This window comes from Doryrhamphus excisus, linkage group LG3, assembly GCF_037039965.1.
Source record: "Doryrhamphus excisus strain RoL-2023G ecotype Guam linkage group LG3, RoL_Dexc_Guam_v1.1, whole genome shotgun sequence".
Lineage (NCBI taxonomy): Eukaryota > Metazoa > Chordata > Actinopteri > Syngnathiformes > Syngnathidae > Doryrhamphus > Doryrhamphus excisus.
The window spans coordinates 3527652-3553187 of record NC_136359.1 but is presented as its reverse complement, the minus strand read 5'-3'; the positions used below and the strand labels follow the sequence as shown (position 1 = coordinate 3553187).

At 36.5% G+C, this 25536-nt stretch overlaps 1 protein-coding gene across 3 annotated transcripts in view; it reads left to right on the top strand.

Moving 5' to 3' along the window:
• Positions 1 to 18142, top strand: part of ccser1 (coiled-coil serine-rich protein 1) — a 164065-nt gene extending 145923 nt beyond the window's left edge. The window contains exons 11-12 of one of the 3 annotated variants that reach the window (XM_078789466.1): positions 10239 to 11288; positions 16730 to 18142. In XM_078789466.1, coding sequence (XP_078645592.1) covers positions 10239 to 10787 — 549 coding nt within the window. In that variant the 3' untranslated portion in view covers positions 10788 to 11288; positions 16730 to 18142. Of the gene's footprint in view, positions 1 to 10238; positions 12561 to 16729 lie in introns of those variants that run through there. The other 2 variants (XM_078789467.1, XM_078789468.1) reach the window with 2 other exon arrangements.
• The last annotated feature ends 7394 nt before the right edge of the window (positions 18143 to 25536 follow it).

The window sequence follows — 25536 nt, the reverse complement described above, 5'->3', positions numbered from 1 at the left end:
GGTTTTGCCCACCATTAGAAGTAATTGTGCACTGTTGATTCGGAAAGAACGTTAGCATGAGTGAACGGACTGACTCGACACGGCTGAACAGGTCTACGCATAGGCTTACGACCAATTGACCGAAATGAACGGATCTTTTTACTGAATGATCCGGTTCTCTGAAATGAACGGTTTTGCCCACCACTAGATGGAATTGTGCACTGTTGATTCGGAAAGAGTGAACGGACTGACTCGACACGGCTGAACAGGTCTACGCATAGGCTTACGACCAATTGACCGAAATGAACGGATCTTTTTACTGAATGATCCGGTTCGTTTTGCCCACCATTAGATGTAACAACTCGGACACTCATCAGACTTTAGACAGTAGCAACTGCTTAAAAACAATCAATCGTCCATTTTTCTGGCATTGATCCGAGCTATGTCTTGTATTAGTGACTGCTACGGTATCTCTCGGTTCTATCATTTTTATTTCTATAAAGCCAAAATTGAAGATAGAGGCATTTTAAATGGCGTTTACATTAAAGAAAACCAACTGAACAACTGAAAAATATTCTGAATCAGCTTCGATCGATTTTGGCGACAGAGTCAAGGAAAACTTGAATGACTGCGAGACATGGTTAAATTAACTTCAAAATAGTGCGACAGATGTCATGTGACTTATTCGCGATTGACGTTTCATAGGGTCGCAGGGCGTATTTACGTCTCGAAAACGGATTGATGGCTGTCATTGGTTTTTGCGTGGTTGCTTTGATGCTTCGGTGACCGTCACCGTCCACCAAAAACCGAACTGAACCTAACGTGACGGTCTACAAGTCAAAGGTCAAATATCGACTTTCGACAAAGCACACTGAACGACCTTGTATTGTATATACTGTATATTCATACATTATGGCTCTCTTATATCAAATATTTCAACTTGTAATTATTTGATGAACTTCTATGTGTCTTCTCCCGGTGTATGGTTTTTCCTGACTGCAGCAGCCAACCATCAATCCTCCAGCTGTCAGGACGCACTCGGGTCTAGTGGCTACCGGCATTCTTATGCACCAAGTTACATAACCGGAAAAAAAAAAAACACGAGGGACAAAATGAAGGGCGGCGGTGGAGAAGGTGTGAGATAAGCTAAGAAGTCAGGTCAAGGAAGGGGAAAAGGAAAAAAAAAACCAACCTAAATCTAAAAAAGAACCAAGGATGAAGAGCGGACTGAGATGACCCGGGTCACTTGTCAAGGAATTTACCCATACAGGGTCCGTAATTCAGGTCTTTATCAGTCTGGCAGACGTCCACCTTTGTGCTTTTGATATAAGTCAGCCCAAACATGTAAACAACCACACAATTCATAGTGATTCATAATAAGCATATTGTTTATTAACTTAATGTACTTAGTCCATCTTCAACATTATCATCATTTATCATCAGTGCTTACTTCATAGTTCATCAAATATTTATTAATAAAATATTTATTACCCTTGGCCATCTCTGTGTGGAGTTTGCATGTTCTTCCCGTGTCTACTTAATTATGCATTTTTTATCGTGTGCGACTTATACTCCAGTGCGACTTATGTATGTTTTTTTCTACCTAAGTATGCATTTTTGACCTTGTGCGACTTATGTATGTTTTTTTCTACTTAATGATACATTTTTTACCTTGCGCGACTTATACTCCAGTGCGACTTATGTATGTTTTTTTTCTACCTAATTATGCATTTTTGGCCTTATACTCCAGTGTGACTGACTTATGTATGTTTTTTCTACCTAATTATGCATTTTTACCTTGTGCGACTTACACTCCAGTGCGACTGACTTATGTATGTTTTTTTCTACCTAAGTATGCATTTTTGACCTTGTGCGACTTATACACCAGTGCGACTTATGTATGTTATTTTCTACCTAATTATGCATTTTTGAACTTGTGCGACTTATACTCCAGTGCAACTTATGTATGTTTTTTTCTACTTAATTATACATTTTTGACCTTGTGCAACTTATACTCCAGTGCGACTTATGTATGTTTTTTTCTACCTAATTATGCATTTTTGAACTTGTGCGACTTATACTCCAGTGCAACTTATGTATGTTTTTTTCTACTTAATTATACATTTTTTACCTTGTGCGTCTTATACTCCAGTGCAACTTATGTATGTTTTTTTCTACTTAATTATACATTTTTTACCTTGTGCGACTTATACTCCAGTGCGACTTATGTATGTTTTTTTTCTACCTAATTATGCATTTTTGACCTTGTGCGACTTATATATGTATGTTTTTTCTACCTAATTATGCATTTTTACCTTGTGCGACTTACACTCCAGTGCGACTGACTTATGTATGTTTTTTTCTACCTAAGTATGCATTTTTGAACTTGTGCGACTTATACACCAGTGTGACTTATGTATGTTTTTTTCTACCTAATTATGCATTTTTGAACTTGTGCGACTTATACTCCAGTGCAACTTATGTATGTTTTTTTCTACTTAATTATACATTTTTTACCTTGTGCAACTTATACTCCAGTGCAACTTATGTATTTTTTTTTCTACTTAATTATACATTTTTTACCTTGTGCGTCTTATACTCCAGTGCAACTTATGTATGTTTTTTTCTACTTAATTATACATTTTTTACCTTGTGCGACTTATACTCCAGTGTGACTTATGTTTTTTTCTACCTAGTTATGCGTTTTTTTACCTTGTGCGACGTGTACTCCAGTGCGACTTATGTATGTTTTTTTCTAGCTAAGTATGCATTTTTGACCTTGTGCGACTTATACACCAGTGTGACTTATGTATGTTTTTTCTACCTAATTATGCATTTTTGAACTTGTGCGACTTATACTCCAGTGCAACTTATGTATGTTTTTTTCTACTTAATTATACATTTTTTACCTTGTGCGACTTATACTCCAGTGCAACTTATGTATGTTTTTTTCTACTTAATTATACATTTTTTACCTTGTGCGTCTTATACTCCAGTGTGACTTATGTATGTTTTTTTCTACCTAGTTATGCGTTTTTTTACCTTGTGCGACGTGTACTCCAGTGCGACTTATGTATGTTTTTTTTCTAACCTAATTATGCATTTTTGGCCTTGTGCGACTTATACTCCAGTGTGACTTATGTATGTTTTTTTCTACTTAATTATAAATTTTTTACCTTGTGCGACGTGTACTCCAGTGCGACTTATGTATGTTTTTTTTCTACCTAATTATGCATTTTTGACCTTGTGCGACTTATACTCCGGAGCAATTTATAGCCCAGGAAATAATTTTTTTTGTGATCATTTCTTCTTTTGTTGTTTGTTTGAGACACTTTTTTTTTGATGGGTGTGAGTGACCGGAAGAAAAGCTTGCACTCATTTAGATGGAGCTTATTTGGCATCACATACACTTTTGCGTGTGTAAACCTTTCCGGGACTTTTGGTAAAAATACCATCTTATTTTTAGGTCAACGTGTGACAACTATTTATTTTTTTTTTTCTGTTCTCAGACGTGATCTTAGAATCCCCCACACGTTTTTTACTACACGCACTTTAATGCCGTTAGTCTTTGATGCAATGGAAGGGAAATCTCACAGAAACATGAGGTTACGAGAGAGAATAGCGGTGAGAGAGCGGAATATAAAAAGATGAAGTCCTGCGAGCTTCAAGCAGTCGGGTAAATGTGAGAGGACGTCGCCACAGGCTGTACTCCTCCTATGGGGGGGGGGGGGTGTTTATTGAGGTAAACCAACAAGTTGAAAGGCGCATGTGCATCACGGCCTTGAGACAGCAGGCTCGGTGGCATTCTCTGTTTTTTTTATTTGATTGTTGGTGGCAAATGGATCCTGCAAAGTGCCTTGAAATCAGTGTGGGAGATGCGCTGAATGTCTGTGGGCGTTTGTCGGGTATTTCAGGCCAGGAGACGTTGATAGTGCTCTTGTTTCTTTTCATCATGTCTGATGCATCATATCATTTTTTTTTCCTTTTGTAGGTTTGATTACATTAACAAACACAGGGAGCGGAAATGTGGAAATTTGAAGTACATACGGTATGCTTAACATTTCTGTTGCCTGTGCTTATTATTTTTCTGATGAATACATCTCACGGTGGCGATGTTATTAAAAAGTTTGACCTGATTGACTTGACAATGACTTGTCAAAACACTCGGTAACTTGAGGATGAATAGCCCAATCTGTCACACGCCCTTAAAAGGAAACAGAAGCACATCTGGAAAACTTGGTTGGAAAAAAAAAACACGGCCCCCACCAATCGTGAATCGTCTCTGTCCGTGCACAAATGGGCAACTAATTAATAAGTTCATGACCATTTGTATATGGATGATACCACTTTCGAGATTTGAGGCTTGTTTTTGTATTTTATTTCATTTAATTAGCTTATTTAGCCATTAATGGAAATGCTTAATTTGCTAAAATATGCATTTTTATTTGAATAATAAAAACCTTTTTTTTTTTCGAAAACTCAACAGATTTTTTTGTACTTTTTATTTACATTTTTTTCTGATTTTTTTGTTGATTTATTTTTGTAAAAAAAAGTACAAACACATATTTTTTTGTTTATTTATTTTTGTAAAAAAAAGTACAAACGCATATTTTTTTTGTTCATTTATACTTGTAAAAAAAGTACAAACGCAGATTTTTTTTGTTTATTAATTTTTGTAAAAAATAAAGTACAAACGCAGATTTTTTGTTTATTTATTCTTGTAAAAAAAAAAAAAGTACAAACGTAGATTTTTTTTGGGTTATTTGTTTTTTTCAGGAGCCCTTAGCCCTTAATTAGCTTATTTATCCATTAGCATGAAAATGCTTAATTTACTAAAATATGCATTTTTATTTAAATTTTTTTTTTTTTTCTCGAAAACTCAACAGATTTTTTGGTACTTTTTATTTACATTTTTTTCTTGTAAAAAAAGTACAAACACCGATTTTTTTAAATTTATTCTTGTAAAAAAAGTACAAACTGATTTTTTTTGGTTTATTTATTCTTGTAAAAAAAAAGTACAAACACAGATTTTTTTGTACTTTTTATTTACATTTTTTTCTGATTTTTTTGTTTATTTATTTTTGTAAAAAAAAGTACAAACGCATATTTTTTTGTTTATTTATTCTTGTAAAAAAAGTACAAACGCATATTTTTTTTGTTTATTTATTCTTGTAAAAAAAGTACAAACGCAGATTTTTTTGTTTATTTATTCTTGTAAAAAAAAAAAAAAAGTACAAACGGAGATTTTTTTTTGGTTATTTGTTTTTTTCAGGAGCCCTTAGCCCTTAATTAGCTTATTTATCCATTAGCATGAAAATGCTTTATTTACTAAAATATGCATTTTTATTTTAATTTTTTTTTTTTTTTTTTTTCTCGAAAACTCAACAGATTTTTTGGTACTTTTTATTTACATTTTTTTCTTGTAAAAAAAGTACAAACACAGATTTTTTTTTATTTATTCTTGTAAAAAAAGTACAAACACAGATTTTTTTTTATTTATTCTTGTAAAAAAAAGTACAAATTGATTTTTTTGGTTTATTTATTCTTGTAAAAAAAAAAGTACAAACACAGATTTTTTTGTTTATTTATTCTTGTAAAAAAAAAAAAAAGTACAAATGCAAATTTTTTATGTTTTTTTTTTTTTTTTTTTTTCAGGAGCCCTTGTCCATTCTCACATTGCCAATAAAAAAGCGAGTCCTTCAATGTGATTTACCATGTCTCAGCTTGCGAACATATAGTGTGTACTTGAGAGAGGACACCTGAGTTTGTAAATCAGTCTTTTTATTTATTTTTTTTTGCTTTGCCTTCTGCCGCTTTCATCGTGTTTTATCTCTGTCTTTGATCACCTTCTCTCCAATCTGTTATCCGCCTCCCGTCTCTTGCATCCTTTGACTCTATTTGTTTACGCCTTTTTTTTTCATTGTGCTTGACCTTTTGCTTTGTCTCCATCTGTCTCTGCCTATTATACACACACACACACACACACACACACACACACATATGAGTACCACCACACACTCACCAGTGTGGCTTTACCCCAGTTTTCACTTTCTCAGCCTCGTCGTGCTTTGATACACTCATTTGTCCCCGCTACAAACCCCTTTTTTGCGGTAATTATTTTTCTCTTCCAATTTGTATCCTGACACTCTGACTTTTTCATCTTTTCTTGAACTCGTTTAGTGCTGATTTTTATTTCTTGCTGGTTTTGTTTTTAGATGAACAGTTTTGGCCCTAATTAAACCATCCCACACAAACCCACACGATAGCATTGTCACAATTCCCCGTGTAGAATTTGGCTGCATCGAAACCTCTCCCTTGTCTTTTAATTAGATAAACGACTCCACGGGAAGTCGCTCCACACGTTCACCCACCGATTCCGTCACGTTAGAAGCACTTCATAGTCGAGAGTTTTCTCTTCTTTCTAATAAATGAGGTGCAAATGAATGACAGAGCCATTAGGTAGTATCGTTGAGGTCACTTGAATGCAACAAAAGTTAGCCTCCAGGAACAAGACTTGAACTTGTTCATTAACTTTGGGAGTGGCCATCATGTTTTATGAAGGATTACTTCTCTTAGGCAATCTCGGTAAGAGATCCCGAGATTATACCATCAAAGGTTCTCTATTTGGCGACGACAGAGCATGAATGCAATGTCTGGGTTAGCCTGCTGCTGTTTTTAATGTGTCTCCACATGCGATTCCTACCACTTGGCTTATTGATAGATTGAGTCGCTCGCAGAGACAGTTTTTTAAAGACAGCAGGCATGATGTGACATGACTTTGGTATGTGACAAAAATTACAAATAAATAAATACAAATTTAAAAAAAAACAATTTATAAAATAAATTTTAAAAAGAAAAAAAAATACTTTAATTATATTATGGAAAGCAGGAAGTGAACAAATGTAACAGTTACTGATTGTAAAAGTACCATATGGAGGGGTAGGATTTAATAAGCTTTGCTTCTTCCTACTCCTTTTGGACATGTGGAACTGGGAACTGATTATGTGATGCATTCAATTGTAATCTGATGCATGTTCAAATGAAATTAAACCATTACCATTACTAATTAACATAGCATGTTTTTGGAATGTGGGAGGAAACCGGAGTACAAATAAAAATAAATAAAAATAAAAATAGTAGTAAAAATAAAATAAAAATAATAATAAAAAATATATTAAAAAAAATAAAAGTTAAAAAAGTAAAACAAAAACCAAAAAAAAAACATAAACTATATTATGAAAGCAGGAAGTGAACAAATGTAACAGTTACTGATTGTAAAAGTACCATATGGAGGGGTAGGATTTAATAAGCTTTGCTTCTTCCTACTCCTTTTGGACATGTGGAACTGGGAACTGATTATGTGATGCATTCAATTGTAATCTGATGCATGTTCAAATGAAATTAAACCATTACCATTACCAATTAACATAGCAGGTTTTTGGAATGTGGGAGGAAACCGGAGTACAAATAAAAATAAATAAAAATAAAAATAGTAGTAAAAATAAAATTAAAAAAAAATACAAAAAATATATTAAAAAAAATAAAAGTTAAAAAAGTAAAACAAAAACCAAAAAAAAAACATAAACTATATTATGAAAGCAGGAAGTGAACAAATGTAACAGTTACTGATTGTAAAAGTACCAGATGGAGGGGTATGATTTAATAAGCTTTGCTTCTTCCTACTCCTTTTGGACATGTGGAACTGTGAACTGATTATGTGATGCATTCAATTGTAATCTGATGCATGTTCAAATGAAATTAAACCATTACCATTACCAATTAACATAGCATGTTTTTGGAATGTGGGAGGAAACCAGAGTACAAATAAAAAAAAAAATAGTAGTAAAAATAAAATAAAAATAATAATAATTATAAAAAATAAAAGTTAAAAAAAGTAAAACAAAAACCAAAAAAAAAAACGTAAACTATATTATGAAAGCAGGAAGTGAACAAATGTAACAGTTACTGATTGTAAAAGTACCAGATGGAGGGGTAGGATTTAATAAGCTTTGCTTCTTCCTACTCCTTTTGGACATGTGGAACTGGGAACTGATTATGTGATGCATTCAATTGTAATCTGATGCATGTTCAAATGAAATGAAACCATTACCATGTGAGGGTATCTGATTCAGTAATCTTAAGTGTGCAACTGCAAACAAAGCGATAGCGCACCGCGGCGTGCTAAAATTAAGGCCCTTATTTCCATTTGTCCTTTAAAATGTGCCACGCAAAAAGGTCACTTCACAAAAAAAAAAAACACACAAAAAAAACTGAGACACCCGGTAGTGTGCGGCACACAAAACCGACTTCATCTGGCACCCGCTGTGGAACGTGTGGTGTCACAAGTGGTCACATGACAGGAGATGAGAGGTGCTGGACCAGGGAGGCGACGTTATGAAATGTTTGTGGGTGTCCACACAGGTTGAACTATAAGAGCTGTTTATGGACTCAGGGAAAAAAGAGCACTGCAAAAAAAAAAAGGCATGACTGTAAACGAGCTGCGAAGCTCCACTAGAGGAATTATCCTCTATTGTAATGGCTTTATTTTTACACAAGCGGGTTAGCTGGAGCCTATCCCAGCTGTCTTCGGGTGAGAGGCGGGGTACACCCTGGACTGGTGGCCAGCCAATCACAGAGCACATATAGACAAGCGAGAGGCAAGGTAGACCGAGGCAAAATTTTGGCAAAAATTTTTTGGATGTTAACCAAAAAAAAACGTGCTAACCAGGGCGGATGTTAACTGAGGTACCACTGTATCTTGACATTTCAACTACTGCATCACTACTAAGCAGATTATAGAGCAGAGGGAGCCACTTGTACTGTATTGTATTCTAGTGTTCAATTCCACCCTCGGCTATCTCTGTGTGGAGTTTGCACGTTCTCCCCGTGCATTGCAAGGTTTCCTCCCACATTCCAAAAACATGCTAGGTTAATTAGCGACTCCAAATTGTCCATAGGTATGAATGTGAGTGTGAATGGTTGTTTGTCTATATGTGCCCTGTGATTGGCTGGCCACCAGTCCAGGGTGTACCCCGCCTCTCACCCGAAGACAGCTGGGATAGGCTCCAGCACCCTTGTGATTTTGCTTCACACCACAATAATAATCCTACATTTTTTGACTCTGAGCATTTTTATGGTGTTCTATGCACAAATTTGGCTGCACGGTGGATGAGTGGTTAGTGCATAGACCTCACAGCTCAGAGACCCGAGTTCAATTCCACTTTTGGCCATCTCTGTGTGGAGTTTGCATGTTCTCCCGCGTGCATGCGTGGGTTTTCTCCGGGTACTCCGGTTTCCTCCCACATTCCAAAAAAAACATGCTAGGTTAATTAGCGACTCCAAATTGTCCATAGGTATGAATGTGAGTGTGAATGGTTGTTTGACTATATGTGCCTTGTGATTGGTAGCGGCACACTAGCTGCTGGTACGTGGTACAGTACAATAAGTGGCTCCCTCTAGTGATGCGGTAGTTGATATGTCACGATACAGTGGTGCCTCAGTTAACATCCGCCCTGGTTAGCATGTTTTTTGGTTAACATCCCAAAAAAAATTTTTGCCAAAATTTTGCCTCGGTCTACTTTGCCTCTGGCACGAAGGCAGCTGGGATAGGCTCCAGCACCCCCCCCCCCCCCCCCGTGACCCTTGTGAGGATAAGCGGTAGAAAATAAATGAATGAATGAATGAACAGCCCTCAGAGAACATGGCCGAATTGTGTAGCGTTGGTTGAGTGTACGAGGGAGTGCGACAGTGAAGAGTTTCATAAGGGTGGGGGTGGGGGGGGGGGGTGCAGTGGAGTGTGAAAGAGAACAGGTGGCTTGCGTTGCCGCCATCCAGCTTCTTTATTCGCCGTCCTCCCGCTGCCGCCGCCGCCGCCGCTGCGTCCGGGGAGCCAGTTAGACGGTGGCGCTCTGCGACTTCGTGCAAAACCTCGTGGCCCATTTGTGTGCGTGTTGCTTCATTCTGTTTGACTGCACAACATTGTGTGTGTGTTTGTGTGTTTGTGTGTGTGTGTGTTGTTCTTTAGTGAGCAGGGTTCCGCTTGGTTTAGAAACAATTAGAACAAGCTGCAGGAGCCCAGAGATGCTCGTTCTCCAAATGTCACCCAATTAACAAACGATGGTGAACACGCAACACTCTTCTCCTTCTCCTTGTCTCTGCCACTGGCTTATCCCACCCGCTCGGAGACACCTGAACACATCACGCAAAGAAGACTTTCATTTGTAACCTGTTATCTCAATCTTGTGTTGTTTTTCTCTTAGATCAACAACCATGCAGGGCGGTGGTCCGGACCAGGCAGCATCAGCAGCAGCCTGCCACTAAAGGAGCGAAGGGCGGCACGGGCCGGGGGGGCGCCGCCCCAGCCGCTCGCAGGGGACCTCTCTAGCACGCACCCCGCTCGCCATGCAATGCCTGTCCACAACGAGCCTCCTGGTTCTGCCAAGGACGGGAGCCCCGCCGGAGCTTTGCAGACACCCGCCCCTCCTTGCACGAATCAGTGGGCGGCAGTACCGTCTTCCACCCCTAGGGTGTCCTCATCGTCCGAGTCCCTCACTCCAGGAAGCGGTGTGAGCGCACGCAGAGGCGAGCATCACCCGCCGAGCCACATCCCCCGCGCTCTCGCCAGTCGATCCTCCTCTTCTTCCTCTTCCACCCCCCCATCTTCATCGTCCTCGTCCCCATTCACGGGGCGCTTAGGGCAGCCGCCCAGAGGCCCGCTGTCCTTGCACAGCTACTCTCGTAAAAACGTATTTCTCCAGCACTCCCTGCACACCGCCGAGCTGCAGGCGCTCACCCAGCGAGACACTTGAAGTGACGCCACATCGTCATCGCACGCCGGCGGCCATATTGTTTACCTCTGCATAAACGCTGCTCTTTTTTTTTTTTATTGGTGGCCAAATCCCAACGCCGTATCTTTTTGTATCGAGCTTTGCTGACATTTCCCTCGCACGTATGAAGAAGACACTCATCTTGTCAGCTCCCACGTCGTGCCGCGCTACGCCGACATTTTAGATAGTCCTTCCGCCCACGCATGTACACAACAAAAGTGCACGCAACAACAACAACTACACTCATTGCCATTTTTGTTTTTTTTTTCATTTTTTAACATATTTGTTAATTTATTTCTACGATATTTGCTGCTGGGGAGCCGCTGACTGTGCTGCTTTGTGCTTTGCAGGGACATTCGCCGTTGTCACATTGCCAAACTGTCCACATTCATGCCCTCTCCATTGGGACCATCCACCCACCCATCCACCCACCCATCCATCCATCCACCCATCCTGCATGCCTAAAGGACACTTTTATACAAGGTGAGCGTATCTGCTTTTATTGAGTCAACTCTCACCTCAAGTCGTTCCAAGAAAAGGGAACTCTGCCGCCGTCGCCTCGAAGGTTGAAAAATGATCAGTGAAACATTTTAGTACGTAGAAGAACGTGGTAGACATGTAGAAAATACACGGAAAGAATAGAAGCTCCTAAAAACTCTTTTGTGTCTTTTAATTCAACACTATGCTACCACTTGGAAATGGACCAATCTCACAAAGATTTTCATTCCAAAATGTGTCACTCACTCGGTTTTTTTTTTTTTTTTTTACATCTCTTTGCACTTGCATGACAAATAAGAATGTTTAAAAAAAAAAAAAAAAGATGCTGAAGGCCCCATCCCGTCGGCAGCATCACTTTGTCATTAAAGTGAACACTGAACGTTTACATTACGGTGGAACATCGAACGTCTTTTTTTGTGACTTTTTGTGTTTGTTTGTTTTAATAGGGAACTTATTTTAAACGAGATGTCTCACACGACCTCAGTTCAGCCAGCATTAAATGTTTACTCAGTGAGTTTCTTTTGCTTTTTATTTGGCTTTTTTTCCACCAGTGAACCTTAGAGGTTCCTTTATCATCTTTATTACATAATTTTTAAAAATCTGGGAGCCGTCTAAAACATTGTTAGCAAGGATCCAAGACTCGGTGGGTTCTCCTGCAGGGGTGTCCAAAGTGCGGGTTAAGGGCCATTTGTGGCCCGTGGGTGTTTTTTTTTTTTTATTTACCCGCATTTCATTGTAAAAATATTTAAATAATTTAAAAAATAAGCAGTAATTTTACAAGCATAAAGTCAAAATATTAAAAGAAAATAACAGGGCACATATAGACAAACAACCATTCACACTCACATGACAACAAAAGGTTTTTACAGAAAAAAATTCTGTTGAAAGTATGAGGAAACTGTTGAAATAGCTGGGAGAAAAAAATTTACAAGAATGAATGTGTTATATTATCAGGAAAAATAATATTATTTTAGTAGCAAGGAGTTGAAAAATGAAAGAAAAAAAATATTATTTAAAAAATTATTTTAATTTACCCGCATTTCATGGTAAAAAATATTTAAATAGTTTAAAAATAAGCAGTAATTTTACAAGTATAAAGTCAAAATATTAAAAGAAAATAAGTCATAATTGTTGTAATGTTTTGAGAAAAAATAATGTCATTTTTAGTGCCATATCGTAGAAAAATGACTTTTCTAATCCAACCTTTTCTGACAAATTTTCAAACAACAAAAAGTAGTTTTTGTTTTAGTAGCAAGGAGTTGAAAAATGAAAGAAAAAATATATTATTAAAAAAGATATTATTAAAATTTTTTATTTTTTTTATTTATTATTATTATTTTTCCAATCCTAACATGAGAAACAAAAAAAGTTATTAAATTATTATTATTTTTTTATTATTATTTATAAGTCCTTTAGTAGCAAGGAGTTGAAAAATGCAAGAAAAAAATATTATTAACAAATTTTATTAAAAAAATATTATTAAAAATTATTATTAAAATGTTTTATTTATTATTATTATAAGTCCTAACTTGAGAAACAAAAAAAAAAAAGTTGTCATTTTTGGATGATTAGGTCGGAATATATGTGACCTCTTGACATATTGCTGGGAAAAAGTTTGGACACCCCCGCTCTGCTGTATATTTAATGCTGCTGGGGTTGCCCCGCCCACCTACCCCATTCATACCGATGCTGTTATTCCCAACAGAAGTGAGGCCACACCGCAGTAAACCTCCTCCTTGCTCGTTTGCATGCTGCCTTTGCCCCCCCCTCCCTCGTCTCCCCATTGTATGTCCGTCTTTCACCTGCAGCTTATTTGTCTCTCAGACTGCTGCAGAGGTTCAATAGTCAAAGTCACAGGGAGTCATTTTACACCTGCTGAAAAGCAATTAACTCCCTGAGAGGAAGCCCAAACGCCATTGTCTTTGTTTGTGACGCGTATCTGCGCCGACTCCCGTTGACCTCCTCGGCTCTGCTAATGACATCCATACTCCCGTTTATTATATTTCCTACCACATTAACATTATATGTCCTTTTTTTCCTATTGCCTTATTTATGTTTACCTCTGTTGACAATCCAAGGATATGCTATAATAATGAATCAAACATAATATATTGTTTTAACCTGTTTAGAAGTGTACATAAGCTTTTTTTTAATAATAATGTTTTTAATAATAATTTTTTTCTTTCATTTTTCAACTCCTTGCTACTAAAGGACTTATAAATAATAAATAAATAAATTAATAAATAATAATTTTTTTTATAATATTTTTTTCTTTCATTTTTTAGCTCCTTGCTACTAAAACAAAAACTACTTTTTTGTTGTTTGAAAATTTGTCAGAAAAGGTTGGATTAGAAAAGTCATTTTTCTACAATACGGCACTAAAATGACATTATTTTTCCCTCAAAATATTACAACAATTATGACTTTTTTTTTTTAATATTTTGACTTTATACTTGTAAAATTACTGCTTATTTTTAAATTATTGAAATATTTTTTTTTACAATGAAATGCGGGTAAATTATAATAATTTTTTTCTTTCATTTGTCAACTCCTTGCTACTAAAATGACATTATTTTTAAAAGGTAATAATCATAATAATAATGTGTATTTTGTGGTATTTCTGAAGGGATGATTGTTTGCACAAAGACTTAATAAAACAATCATACAGCAGTCAAGCTGGCCTCAGGAGGACTTGGGAATGGGAGACTTTGACCAAACTTATTTTTGGGTTTCACTTCCGAGGAATCATGAGGTCATCATCGTGTTTTGGGTTTGTTTTGGCTCGCCATTAATGTTTTATCAGAAGATTTGGGTCTCTGTTGATGTCCTGCATATTTAATGCCATTAAAGCAATGACAACATTTCACCTGATTTGACTTTTACCATCTTTACGTACTGGTAGCATAGAAACGCACATAATGTTAGCGTTTGTCACTCCATTCACATACTGTACTGTATCACCAATGTTTATTATTATTTTATTTCGGGATGTCCGATATTGTTTTTTTTTTTTTTTTTTTTTTTTTTTACTGAAAACCGATATTGATATTTTAAATATCAGCTTATACCGACATGATCATTTTTTAAATATCGGTTTTCATGATCGGGGAAAAATCTGATATCGATATTGGGCCGATAATTATCGGACATTCGTAATTTTTTTTTTTTCCATGTTTTAGTTCATTGCAGGGAAAAAAAAACATGTAAGTCCATTCACATGTATACCGACATACAGTATAACACTCACATAATGTAAACATTATCACACACACATTATGTAAATATGTCTGTCCATTCACACATCAACACAATATCAATATTCGTGTGTCTGTTCTAGCGCATACAATCTGTCTATTCACCCAAAAATACGTATAATGTGAACGTGTCTGTCCATTCACACAGACACATGCATTTGTCAGTCCATTCACACACACACTCGGGCATCTGTCTATGCACGCCCACACAATACAAACATGTCTATTCACATAGGTACATAATGTAAATATGTCTATCTATGTCTAAATAAATAAGTCGGTCCATTCATGTATAAGGATCTGTTTGTCCATTCACAGAAAATATAACGGAAATATTTATCTGACCATTCACACAGACACCAAAATTTGTCAGTCCATTCACACACATAAAATAAAGTGTCTGTTTGTCCATTCACAGAAAATATAACGAAAACATTTATCTGACCATTCACACACACACCAAAATTAGTCAGTCCATTCACACACATAATAAAGGATCTGTTTGTCCATTCACAGAAAATATAATGAAAACATTTATCTCACCATTCACACAGACACCAAAATTAGTCAGTCTATTCACACACATAAAATAAAGGATCTGTTTGTCCATTCACAGAAAATATAACGGAAACATTTATCTGACCATTCACACACACACACCAAAATTTGTCAGTCCATTCACACACATAAAATAAAGGGTCTGTTTGTCCATTCACGGAAAATATAACGGATACATTTATCTGACCATTCACACAGACACCAAAATTTGTCAGTCCATTCACACACATAAAATAAAGGGTCTGTTTGTCCATTCACAGAAAATATAATGGAAACATTTATCTGACCATTCACACAGACACCAAAATTTTGTGTGTGCGTGTGTATCAAAATTTTGTGTGTCTGCATATATATACTATGTGTGTGTGTGGCTCCATTTAGCCTCACAACATCCACTAACACTTCTCACCGGCATCCGTCCATCCATTCACATACACAAACGGTGTTTGTCTACTCACATACTGCACACACCCAATGTGAACTTATCCATCTACGTATTCACATATACAGCATATACAGCACACTAAAGTACACAATTCAAATATATGTCCCTTCAATTACATATTCAATGTATACATGTTTGTCCATTCACATACACACATATAACCCAAACACATCATATGTGCTCATCACTTACTTCTCCACAGTTCAATGGAAAAAACGGAAAAGTTGCAGCCAAAGGCTTTGTCGGATTTCAGGATTTTTGCCACCAGCTGCTTATAATGATCTGCCAAGAAATTCTGATGCAAATGTCCATTTCCGAAATTTCTCTTCACGCATTTTGTCCACTTCCAAGAGAGATTTTTTTTTGCAAATAAAACCAAAACATTTCAAATCAAAACCCAATACTTGACCCCAGTACTGTAGTTCTGTCCATTCACATACATCCATGTCATGTCCATTCACATACACAAACGGTGTTTGTCTACTCACATACTGCACACACCCAATGTGAACATCCATCTACGTATTCACATATACAGCATATACAGCACACTAAAGTACACAATTCAAATATATGTCCCTTCAATTATATATTCAATGTATACATGTTTGTCCATTCACATACACACATGATCTAGAAATCATCACTTACTTCTCCACAGTTCAATGGAAAGAACGCAAAAAGTCTATATTCAGTTGCAGCCAAAGGCTTTGTCGGATTTCAGGATTTTTGCCACCAGCTGCTTATAATGATCTGCCAAGAAATTCTGATGCAAATGTCCATTTCCGAAATTTCTCTTCACGCATTTTGTCCACTTCCAAGAGAGATTTTTTTTGCAAATAAAACCAAAACATTTCAAATCAAAACCCAATACTTGACCCCAGTACTGTAGTTCTGTCCATTCACATATACTTAAGATAAACATGTGTATGTCCTTTCACACACTTGCATGTTCATGTTCATGAGCGCTAGTGTGTGGTCCATACAGTATGAATACCAAAGACATTTTGGTTGACATTTTTTGCAAGAGGCTTTCTCTGCGTTTGAAGCGGCTTGGTTGGCGTAGTCGTGTGTGATCGTGCTCCAAAGCGGACGACCGCCTGTACAAAACAAGACAAATTTAGCCTTAGCCTTTTTGTATGTGTGTGTGTGTATGTGTGTGTGTGCAGGAAGCAGATGGTTATGGAATAATGTTGACGAAAGCGCCGCTGATGACTGCACCAGCATTCAGCCCACTCGCCATCGCTGCTCATCCTCCAAACACCAAAACATAATGGCTCCTTTTTGGGCGCACTCCACACTTTTAATGCCGCCACTATTCTCTCTCTTTCTCTATTTTATTGCGCTCATCCCTTCAGCTCCGCGCTAATCCTGCGCTTGGCACGGTCGGAAAAACCCGTCTATACGCAGTCCAGTCGAGATTTGACTTACTGCGGCTGCGGCACTTTTAATCTGTAAACAAGACAGATGTTGTCACACTGAAACGTCCAAGGATCACGCGGCTTTAACTGGTCACTTCCTGTGCTTTTACGCCACTGATGGCGGAAACATTGGAGGAGATTTTGGCCTGAATTCCCGTAAAAAGAGCGGCGAGCGCATTGTGGTCTGCTTGACCAGAAGATGGCGCTATTTCTTTCTAAGTGGTGGTTCGTTTAAAAGAGGGGTCTCAAACTCAATTTACTTGGGGGGCCACTGGAGCTTGAGTCTGGGTGAGACTGGGCCAATCAGGTTTTCCAAAAAAAAAAAAAAACAAAAAAAAACGCATTTATCAAAAACAGAAAAATATACAAACTTTTTCAGTGCTTGGTTGCCATTTTCTACAATAAAAGCACATTTTTTTTTCTGCACAAAATAGATGAAAAATAAACAAATCAAGAATAAAGACATATTGCGCAACTGCAGGGTCTTGAGACACATGCTAACTCGCAAACTAGAGAGCTAGCGACCTAAACAGGTAGCTAGTTATTTCTTTTGAACTTAAATAGCCAAAAACTTACCACTTCCACACGGATAGGGAGGATAATTATTAACAGTTATTTAACCTTTAACATGAACATTAATCAAACGTAATAATTTTTCATGTAAACATGTCTGTCCGTTCACATATCCACATCGACTAAACATGTTTGTCCATTCGCATATCCACATCGACTAAACATGTTTGTCCATTCGCATATCCACATCGACTAAACATGTTTGTCCATTCGCATATCCACATCGACTAAACATGTTTGTCCATTCGCATATCCACATCGACTAAACATGTTTGTCCATTCGCATATCCACATCGACTAAACATGTTTGTCCATTCGCATATCCACATCGACTAAACATGTTTGTCCATTCGCATATCCACATCGACTAAACATGTTTGTCCATTCGCATATCCACATCATGTAAAAATGTCTTTCCATTTGCATATCCACATTATGTAAATATGTCTGTCCATTCACGGATACAGATAAAGTAAATAAAGTATGTTCATCCACATGCAATGTAGACATGTCTGTCCATTCACATATACACATAAAGTATACATGTGTATACTGTATTCATGCACATACAGTACAGACATCTATGCGCATATGCCTTTCCATTCGCACATAACATTATGTATGTCCATTCGCATGTGCACAAAAATGTATGTTCATACACATGTAAAGTAGACATGTCTGTCCATTCACATACAGTGTATCGTATACTGGAAACATGTCTGTTCATTCACATATACACATCATACAGACATGTTTGTCCTTTTACTTATACGCACAACATATCTGCACATATGTAACTATGTATTTCCATTCACATACAATGCAAATGTCTGTCCATTCACGCATGCTGTATACACACAATGTAAAGAGTTATTGAACAATGCAAACATATAAATATGCATACATTGCACCTTGGGGCTAATAATAAGTAAATGAATAATGACATGGAATCTGCCTAGCAACAATGACATCACCAAAAACAAAATAGTCAAAACAATGTGAGCTATTTCTTCAGATCCCCGTTGCCGCGAGCTCCATTTTTTGTTGCAATTGTGGCATTTAATAATGAACGATGTATTTATTTTACAGTGAACAGTGAACGCACCACTGTCTGCTTTTTAGTGGCTTCACCAAGTCGCTGCAGCTGCAGAAGGCGGCTCGTCTTTGACTTTCACACAGAAGGAGGATCAACACTCACACACACACACACACGCACACACACACACATACACAGGCATGGTACGAGCCATGTGACATAACAGTGGAGGCTCATGGGAATTGGGGGGAGGGAGGGTGTGAGGAGGTTGCGCTCCTGTGCAGTGACAGCAGCCTCATTTGCTGCATGATTATTGACTGGCCTGTTGAGACTGAGGGGAGAGGCTGCCTGCACACACACACACACACACACACACACATACACACACACACACACACACAAGCCAATCATGCAAGCTAGTAACCTGCCATATGGCTTCTGCTCGCTGTGTTTTAGATGTCATTAGAAGATTAAGTCACATCTTTTTTTTTTTATCTTCAGCTTGCACTTTCTTGCCAAAGATTTAGTCACATGACCATTTATGTATATTGCACAACACAGCGGCAACAGAAGCAATATTGTGAAAATATTATAGCAGATGACAACAATACATACAACAATAGCAATATTTTTAAAGCGCACGCAGAGTTAGATAAATCTGCTGTGGAAGCATCAGGAGGTCGCCTACAGCCGTATTAGCTAATTACAGACGCCGGCGGTTATCTGTCGGCCGCACACACCTGTTGAGTGCTTAATTAAATAGAGGCGGCAATCGCATAGTTTCATTTAATGGACAATAAAAGCACGCAATTTGCTTTTATTTGTAAAAATGTGTGTTGTATTTCTTATGGAATTCAAATAAAAAAAAACTCCATTAGGAAAGGAAAAATAAAATAAAATAAAAAAATTAAAAAGTTACACAATTGAAAAAATAAAAGTAAAAAAAATAAAAAAAACCCAAAAAAAACCTTTAAACTATATTAGGAAAGCAGGAAGTGAACAAATGTAACAGTTACTGATTGTAAAAGTACCAGATGGAGGGGTAGGATTTAATAAGCTTTGCTTCTTCCTACTCCTTTTAGACATGTGGAACTGTGAACTGATTATGTGATGCATTCAATTGTAATCTGATGCATGTTCAAATGGAATAAAACCATTACCATTACCAATTAACATAGCATGTTTTTGGAATGAGGGAGGAAACCGGAGTACAAATAAAATAAATAAAAATAAAAATAGTAGTAAAAAAAAAAATAAAAAAATAAATAAAAGTAAAAAAAAATAAAACAAAAATTAAAAAAAAACACCTTAAACAATATTATGAAAGCAGGAAGTGAACAAATGTAACAGTTACTGATTGTAAAAGTACCAGATGGAGGGGTATGATTTAATAAGCTTTGCTTCTTCCTACTCCTTTTGGACATGTGGAACTGGGAACTGATTATGTGATGCATTCAATTGTAATCTGATGCATGTTCAAATGAAATTAAACCATTACCATTACCAATTAACATAGCATGTTAAAAAATAAATAAAAATAAAAATAGTAGTAAAAATTAAAAAAATATCTTTTTAAATTAAAAGATTAAAAAATAAAAAAAAAATAAAAGTTTAAAAAAATAAAACAAAAACCAAAAAAAAACACCTTAAACTATATTAGGAAAGCAGGAAGTGAACAAATATAACAGTTGCTGATTGTAAAAGTACCAGATGGATTTAATAAGCTCTCACTTATTTATACCTCCCCCCAACCCCCATGTTGAGTACCCTAAATGTGTACATGTTGGTAGGTCTGACAGCCTCTCACTCCCTCTCCCCCCTGACATTGATATCATTATGAACAGCTTTATTCCAATTCTCCTTTGGTACAGTATCCCCCTGCACAGTAGAATACGTGTACTACTACTACTAATACTGATGCTCCTTGAGGATGAGCGTGTCGGTTTAGTACAGTAGACCAAACAAGCAAACAAACAAACATTATTGTGTATTATTCCACCTGTGCAGACCTCATCCGGAAAGCGAGTCAGGGGAAATAACGGCGGTCAGGATGGTGACAAGACAAGTAAATCTTGTTAATGGATCGCGTCCTCTGTGAAACAACAAACTACTGTATATATGTGTGTACTTTTGGGGGTTTGGGGGGGTGAGATTCATTGTTTGCGTTAGCGGTTTTCACTGAGAAATATGCAAATGGTGGACATTTTTCCTGTATAAATATTTAATTGCCCACCTTTTCTAGGAAACATTGCAGGGAGAAAGGAGGCGGAGTCAAACCCAGGGTTTGTGCCAAAAGTGGCGAAGAGGGAACTGTGATTTTTCACCATAAGTCAGCTGGGATAGGCTCCAGCATGCCCCTGTCACCCAATTGAGGATAATAGAAGATAGATGGAATTTTTTTTAATCTTTTATTTAATTTATTCTTATTTTAAGTCATAATATTACAGGAATAACATAATATTATAGGCAGAAAAAATGTCATTTTAGTGGCAAAATGGTAATACAAGAGAAAAATACTTTTTAAAAAGTATGTATGAAGTTGGAAGTCAAAATATTCTGGGGCAAAAAAGCCATAATTACAAGTTTTAATTTAAATTTTAATTTGTATTTTTATGGGATTTTTATGGGGATGGTGATTTCTTTTAAATTAAAATAACATTTAAAAAAATACATAATATATAGTAACGTGTTTATGTGACATTGAATTGCGTTATTTTGTGTTTTTTATAATGATTGAATACATATAAATTATTTTTGTAGTTGCTAGTGATTTTTATGGTTGACAGTGTGGGTTTAATATTTTCTGTATTTTATCATACTGTATTATTTATTTAAAATGGATTAATACAAATAATTAAATCATTATAATAATTGTTTATGTAATAATAATAAATAATAATACAAATTAATTAACTAAGTAATTAATAATTAAATAATTGAAATTGATACCTTTCATTCTAATTAAAATATATATTAAATAAATTTAATTAATTTTAATAATTATATTTTTTACTAATTTCTTATGACATGGAAGATACTTTTTATTTTTTAAATTATTTATTAAATTATACAATTATTTAAGAAATGTAGTAAATATTTTTTATTATTTTAATTTCATTTAAAATGAATTAATTCAAATAATTAAATAATTATAATAACTGTTTATGTAATAATGATAAATAATAATAAAAAATTCTTTGCTAAGTGTTAATTAAATAATTGAAATTGATACATTTCATTATAATTAAAATATTATATTTAAAATAAATTTAATAAATTTTAATAATTATATTTTTTACTAATTTTGTATGACATGGAAGGTACTTTTTATTCTTTAAATTATTTATTAAATTATACAATTATTTAAGAAATGTATTAAATAATTTTTTATTATTTTAATTTCATTTTTTCCTCATGTAGTTTACTGTGTAGTAACAAAATTATTACAAAGACAAAATGAAACACAATTGAGGTAAAATCCCCAAGCTGATATTACACAATACACACATCTTTGACACCATTTTATTTTATTTTATTTTGGGTTTTTTTTCAGCCATAACTGAGGTCACATACGTTAAGCCTTGGAGCAGAAACAGTGTCCTCTGCTGTTGGCTGGTGTGTACTACACTTGGCTGCATGCAACACAAAGCCAAGAGCATCCAGGTAGACGTTGAATAATTAAGATTATTTTAAATAATTTGTCATTCAATCAACACTGTGGGCCAAGCGGGCGTGTTGATGACAGGACACGGCTTGTGGAGCGTTAGTACACACACACACACACACACACACATATATATATATATATATATATATTGTATATATACACAGTACATATGTCTGCTTGAAACAGTTGTGTGCTGTTAATAGCAGTCTGGCCCACTTTCCACATCCTGCCTTTTTCCTTCCCTTCCAACTCGCCACGTCTGTCTCCTACTTCCTCACTCCTCCTCCCTTCTCTGTCCGTGTTTTACGACTATTTTGTCACAAAACACTAAATGCGCCGTGATGTATGCTTGTACTTTTATTAGAACTGCTTTGTCAGGACAAAGACACAAAGTATGAAAGCGACTTTGTTGATGTGTTTGCATTTGCGTTGTTAGCTGTGATTTATTACGATTAGCATTATTTTTCCTGGTCATGTTCATATGCAGACACTTGTTGCCGGGCAGATTACATTTTATGTTATGCTAACCTTGTTATTTAGTTTTATTTGTATATGCACATTTGTATAGGTATATTTTTATCTCTTTATGTTCAAAATAACTTCAAGTTGTGAATGGATTGTTGTGAAATTTTCAGGAATTGCCAAAAGATATGGAAGAACGTGTGATGTGGATGCGGGGATTTTTTTTTTTTACATTGTGAGTTAGGGCCATTTTTGTTATTAATGCGTATAACTCCACAAATATTAGTCAGAGTACTTGGGAAAAAAATACAGAACTTCTACCAAATATCAAAGACCCATACAGATAATGAAATAATAATTCCAGATACTATGATCCAGAATATGAAACAAAAATAGGACAACTTTGGAAATTTCATCATAGGAAGACAACAATTTCCTCTGTTGCCCCACACAACATATTGGGACGGACAGGGACAGTTGGCAGGAACGTCAGATATAATTCTTAAGAAATTTACCTTATAACAAAATTTAAAAAATTCCGACAAAAAATTGTTTTAAATACCACAATTTTAAGTAATTTTCAGTTTTTCTGCCTTTTATGTAAAATTATTTTTTCTCTTTTTATTGGTAACAACTAGCCAACATTAAAGCATTGACAGCTCACGCAACCGTCTTTGAAAACCTTCCTTCGAGGTTAAAATGTCCGAGGCTTTTCAAAGGCTGCGTCATGTGGAAGTGTGACTTCCAAGCATTTAATCAATACTACCAAGAATGGAGTATTGTTTCCCACCCAAATAACACGGTTACACTTAAGACAACAAGGCCCCATGACGTTTTTTTAGGCTGGATACCGTGATGGAAATCCTTCCTATGTTTGCTTTTTAATCAACATGACAGAGGAGAGTTCCCAGCTGTGATTACATGACCCAAAGAAAGCAATGACATTTTGGAGAAAGAGCCGTGTGAGAAAGGTGAAATAAGCAATCGATATGTAATTAGTATGCTGCCTCACTTCACTCCACTTTGGAACCCGACATAGTACATACGCACTTTTATACACCTTATTTTATTCATATGTATTATGTATTATGTTGGTCTATGCTGGTCTCCTTCCAAGACAAAATTGGCTAAATCTAATTGGCAAAATTAATCTAATTAATCTAATTAATCTAATTAATCTAATTAATCTAATTATTAAAATGAACTTGGCGGTCAAGTGGTTAGCTGCGGTAGAAAATGAATGAATGAATGTATTAATGAAAACCCCAACAGGTTGCACGGCGGTCGAGTGGTTAGCACGCAGACCTCACAGCTAGGAGACCAGGGTTCAATTCCACCCTCGGCCATCTCTGTGTTGGAGTTTGCATGTTCTCCCCGTGCATGCGTGGGTTTTCTCCGGGTACTCCGGTTTTTCCTCCCACATTCCAAAAACATGCTAGGTTAATTAGCGACTCCAAATTGTCCATAGGTATGAATGTGAGTGTGAATGGTTGTTTGTCTATATGTGCCCTGTGATAGGCTCCAGCAACAGCCCCCCCCCACTCCCCGTGCGATGCACATGAGGATAAGCGGTACAAAATGAATGAATGACTGTAAAAAGGACATACCACACTATGGAGTGTTGTTCCATTTCAGCACCACATTCAGCACCACATATGTGGACAGCTCCTGTGCTATCCTGTGTAGAGACATTCATTCATTTTCTACTGCTTTTCCTCACGAGGGTCGCGGGGGTGCTGGAGCCTATCCCAGCTGTCTTCGGGCAAGAGGCGTGGTACACCCTGGACTGGCGGTCAGCCAATCACAGGGCACATGTAGGCAAACAACCATTCACACTCACATTCATACCTATGGACAATTTGGAGTCGCCAATTAACCTTGGAATGTTTTTGGAATGTGGGAGGAAACCGGAGAAAACCCACGCATGCACAGGAAGAACATGCATACTCCACACAGAGATGGCCGAGGGTGGAATTGAACTATGGTCTCCTAGCTGTGAGGTCTGCGCGCTATAACCACTCGTCCACCGTGCCGCCCGGAGACGAGACAGCTCTTTTAAAAAAAATTCTTAATGGTTGTAAAACTTTGGTTCTTTGAACATTTGAGGAACACATGCTAACATTAGCGTATCCTGACCGGACAGAACAATTTCTATAGAAATGACCCCTCTGGGTCTCTAAGTTTATGTTGACAAAAGTGTCGGACCATGTATGTGGACTTCATAATGCTAATAAGAGCGCGGTAGGGGTTCAGGAGGTAGAGCAGGTCATCCAGAAACCAGAAGGTTTGCTGGTCGATTCTTGCTCTTCCACCCAGTGACTGTGTCTTTGGGCAAGACACGCTTTGCCTCGGGTGCTGCTCACACTGGAGTATGAATGCAAATGAATGTTTGGTGGTGGTCGGAGAGGCCTCAGGCATGAAGTACTAAAGATGTAGAATAATGGCTTCAGTGCGTTGTGCCTTGAAATGCGCTATGTAAAATCAAATCCATTATATTATTATTACTATACTAATACACATCTGCAAGTTCATATATTACGTGCGGAGTTCCCCAGGGGTCAATACTGGGGCACTTGTACATCAATGATATCTCCAAAGTTATGAAAGACTTAAAGCTTGTATTATTTGTGGATGATACCACTGCTCCCGGAGGGAGTACAGACTAAATCATTAGAAATGTCATCGAATAAATGGTCACTAATAAGATAGTTTGATTATAATAGATTGTCCTTGAACCTAAATAAAACTAAAATCATGCTGTTTGGTAACAGCAGAAAGGACACGTACCAACAAATACAAATAGACGGTGTAGACATT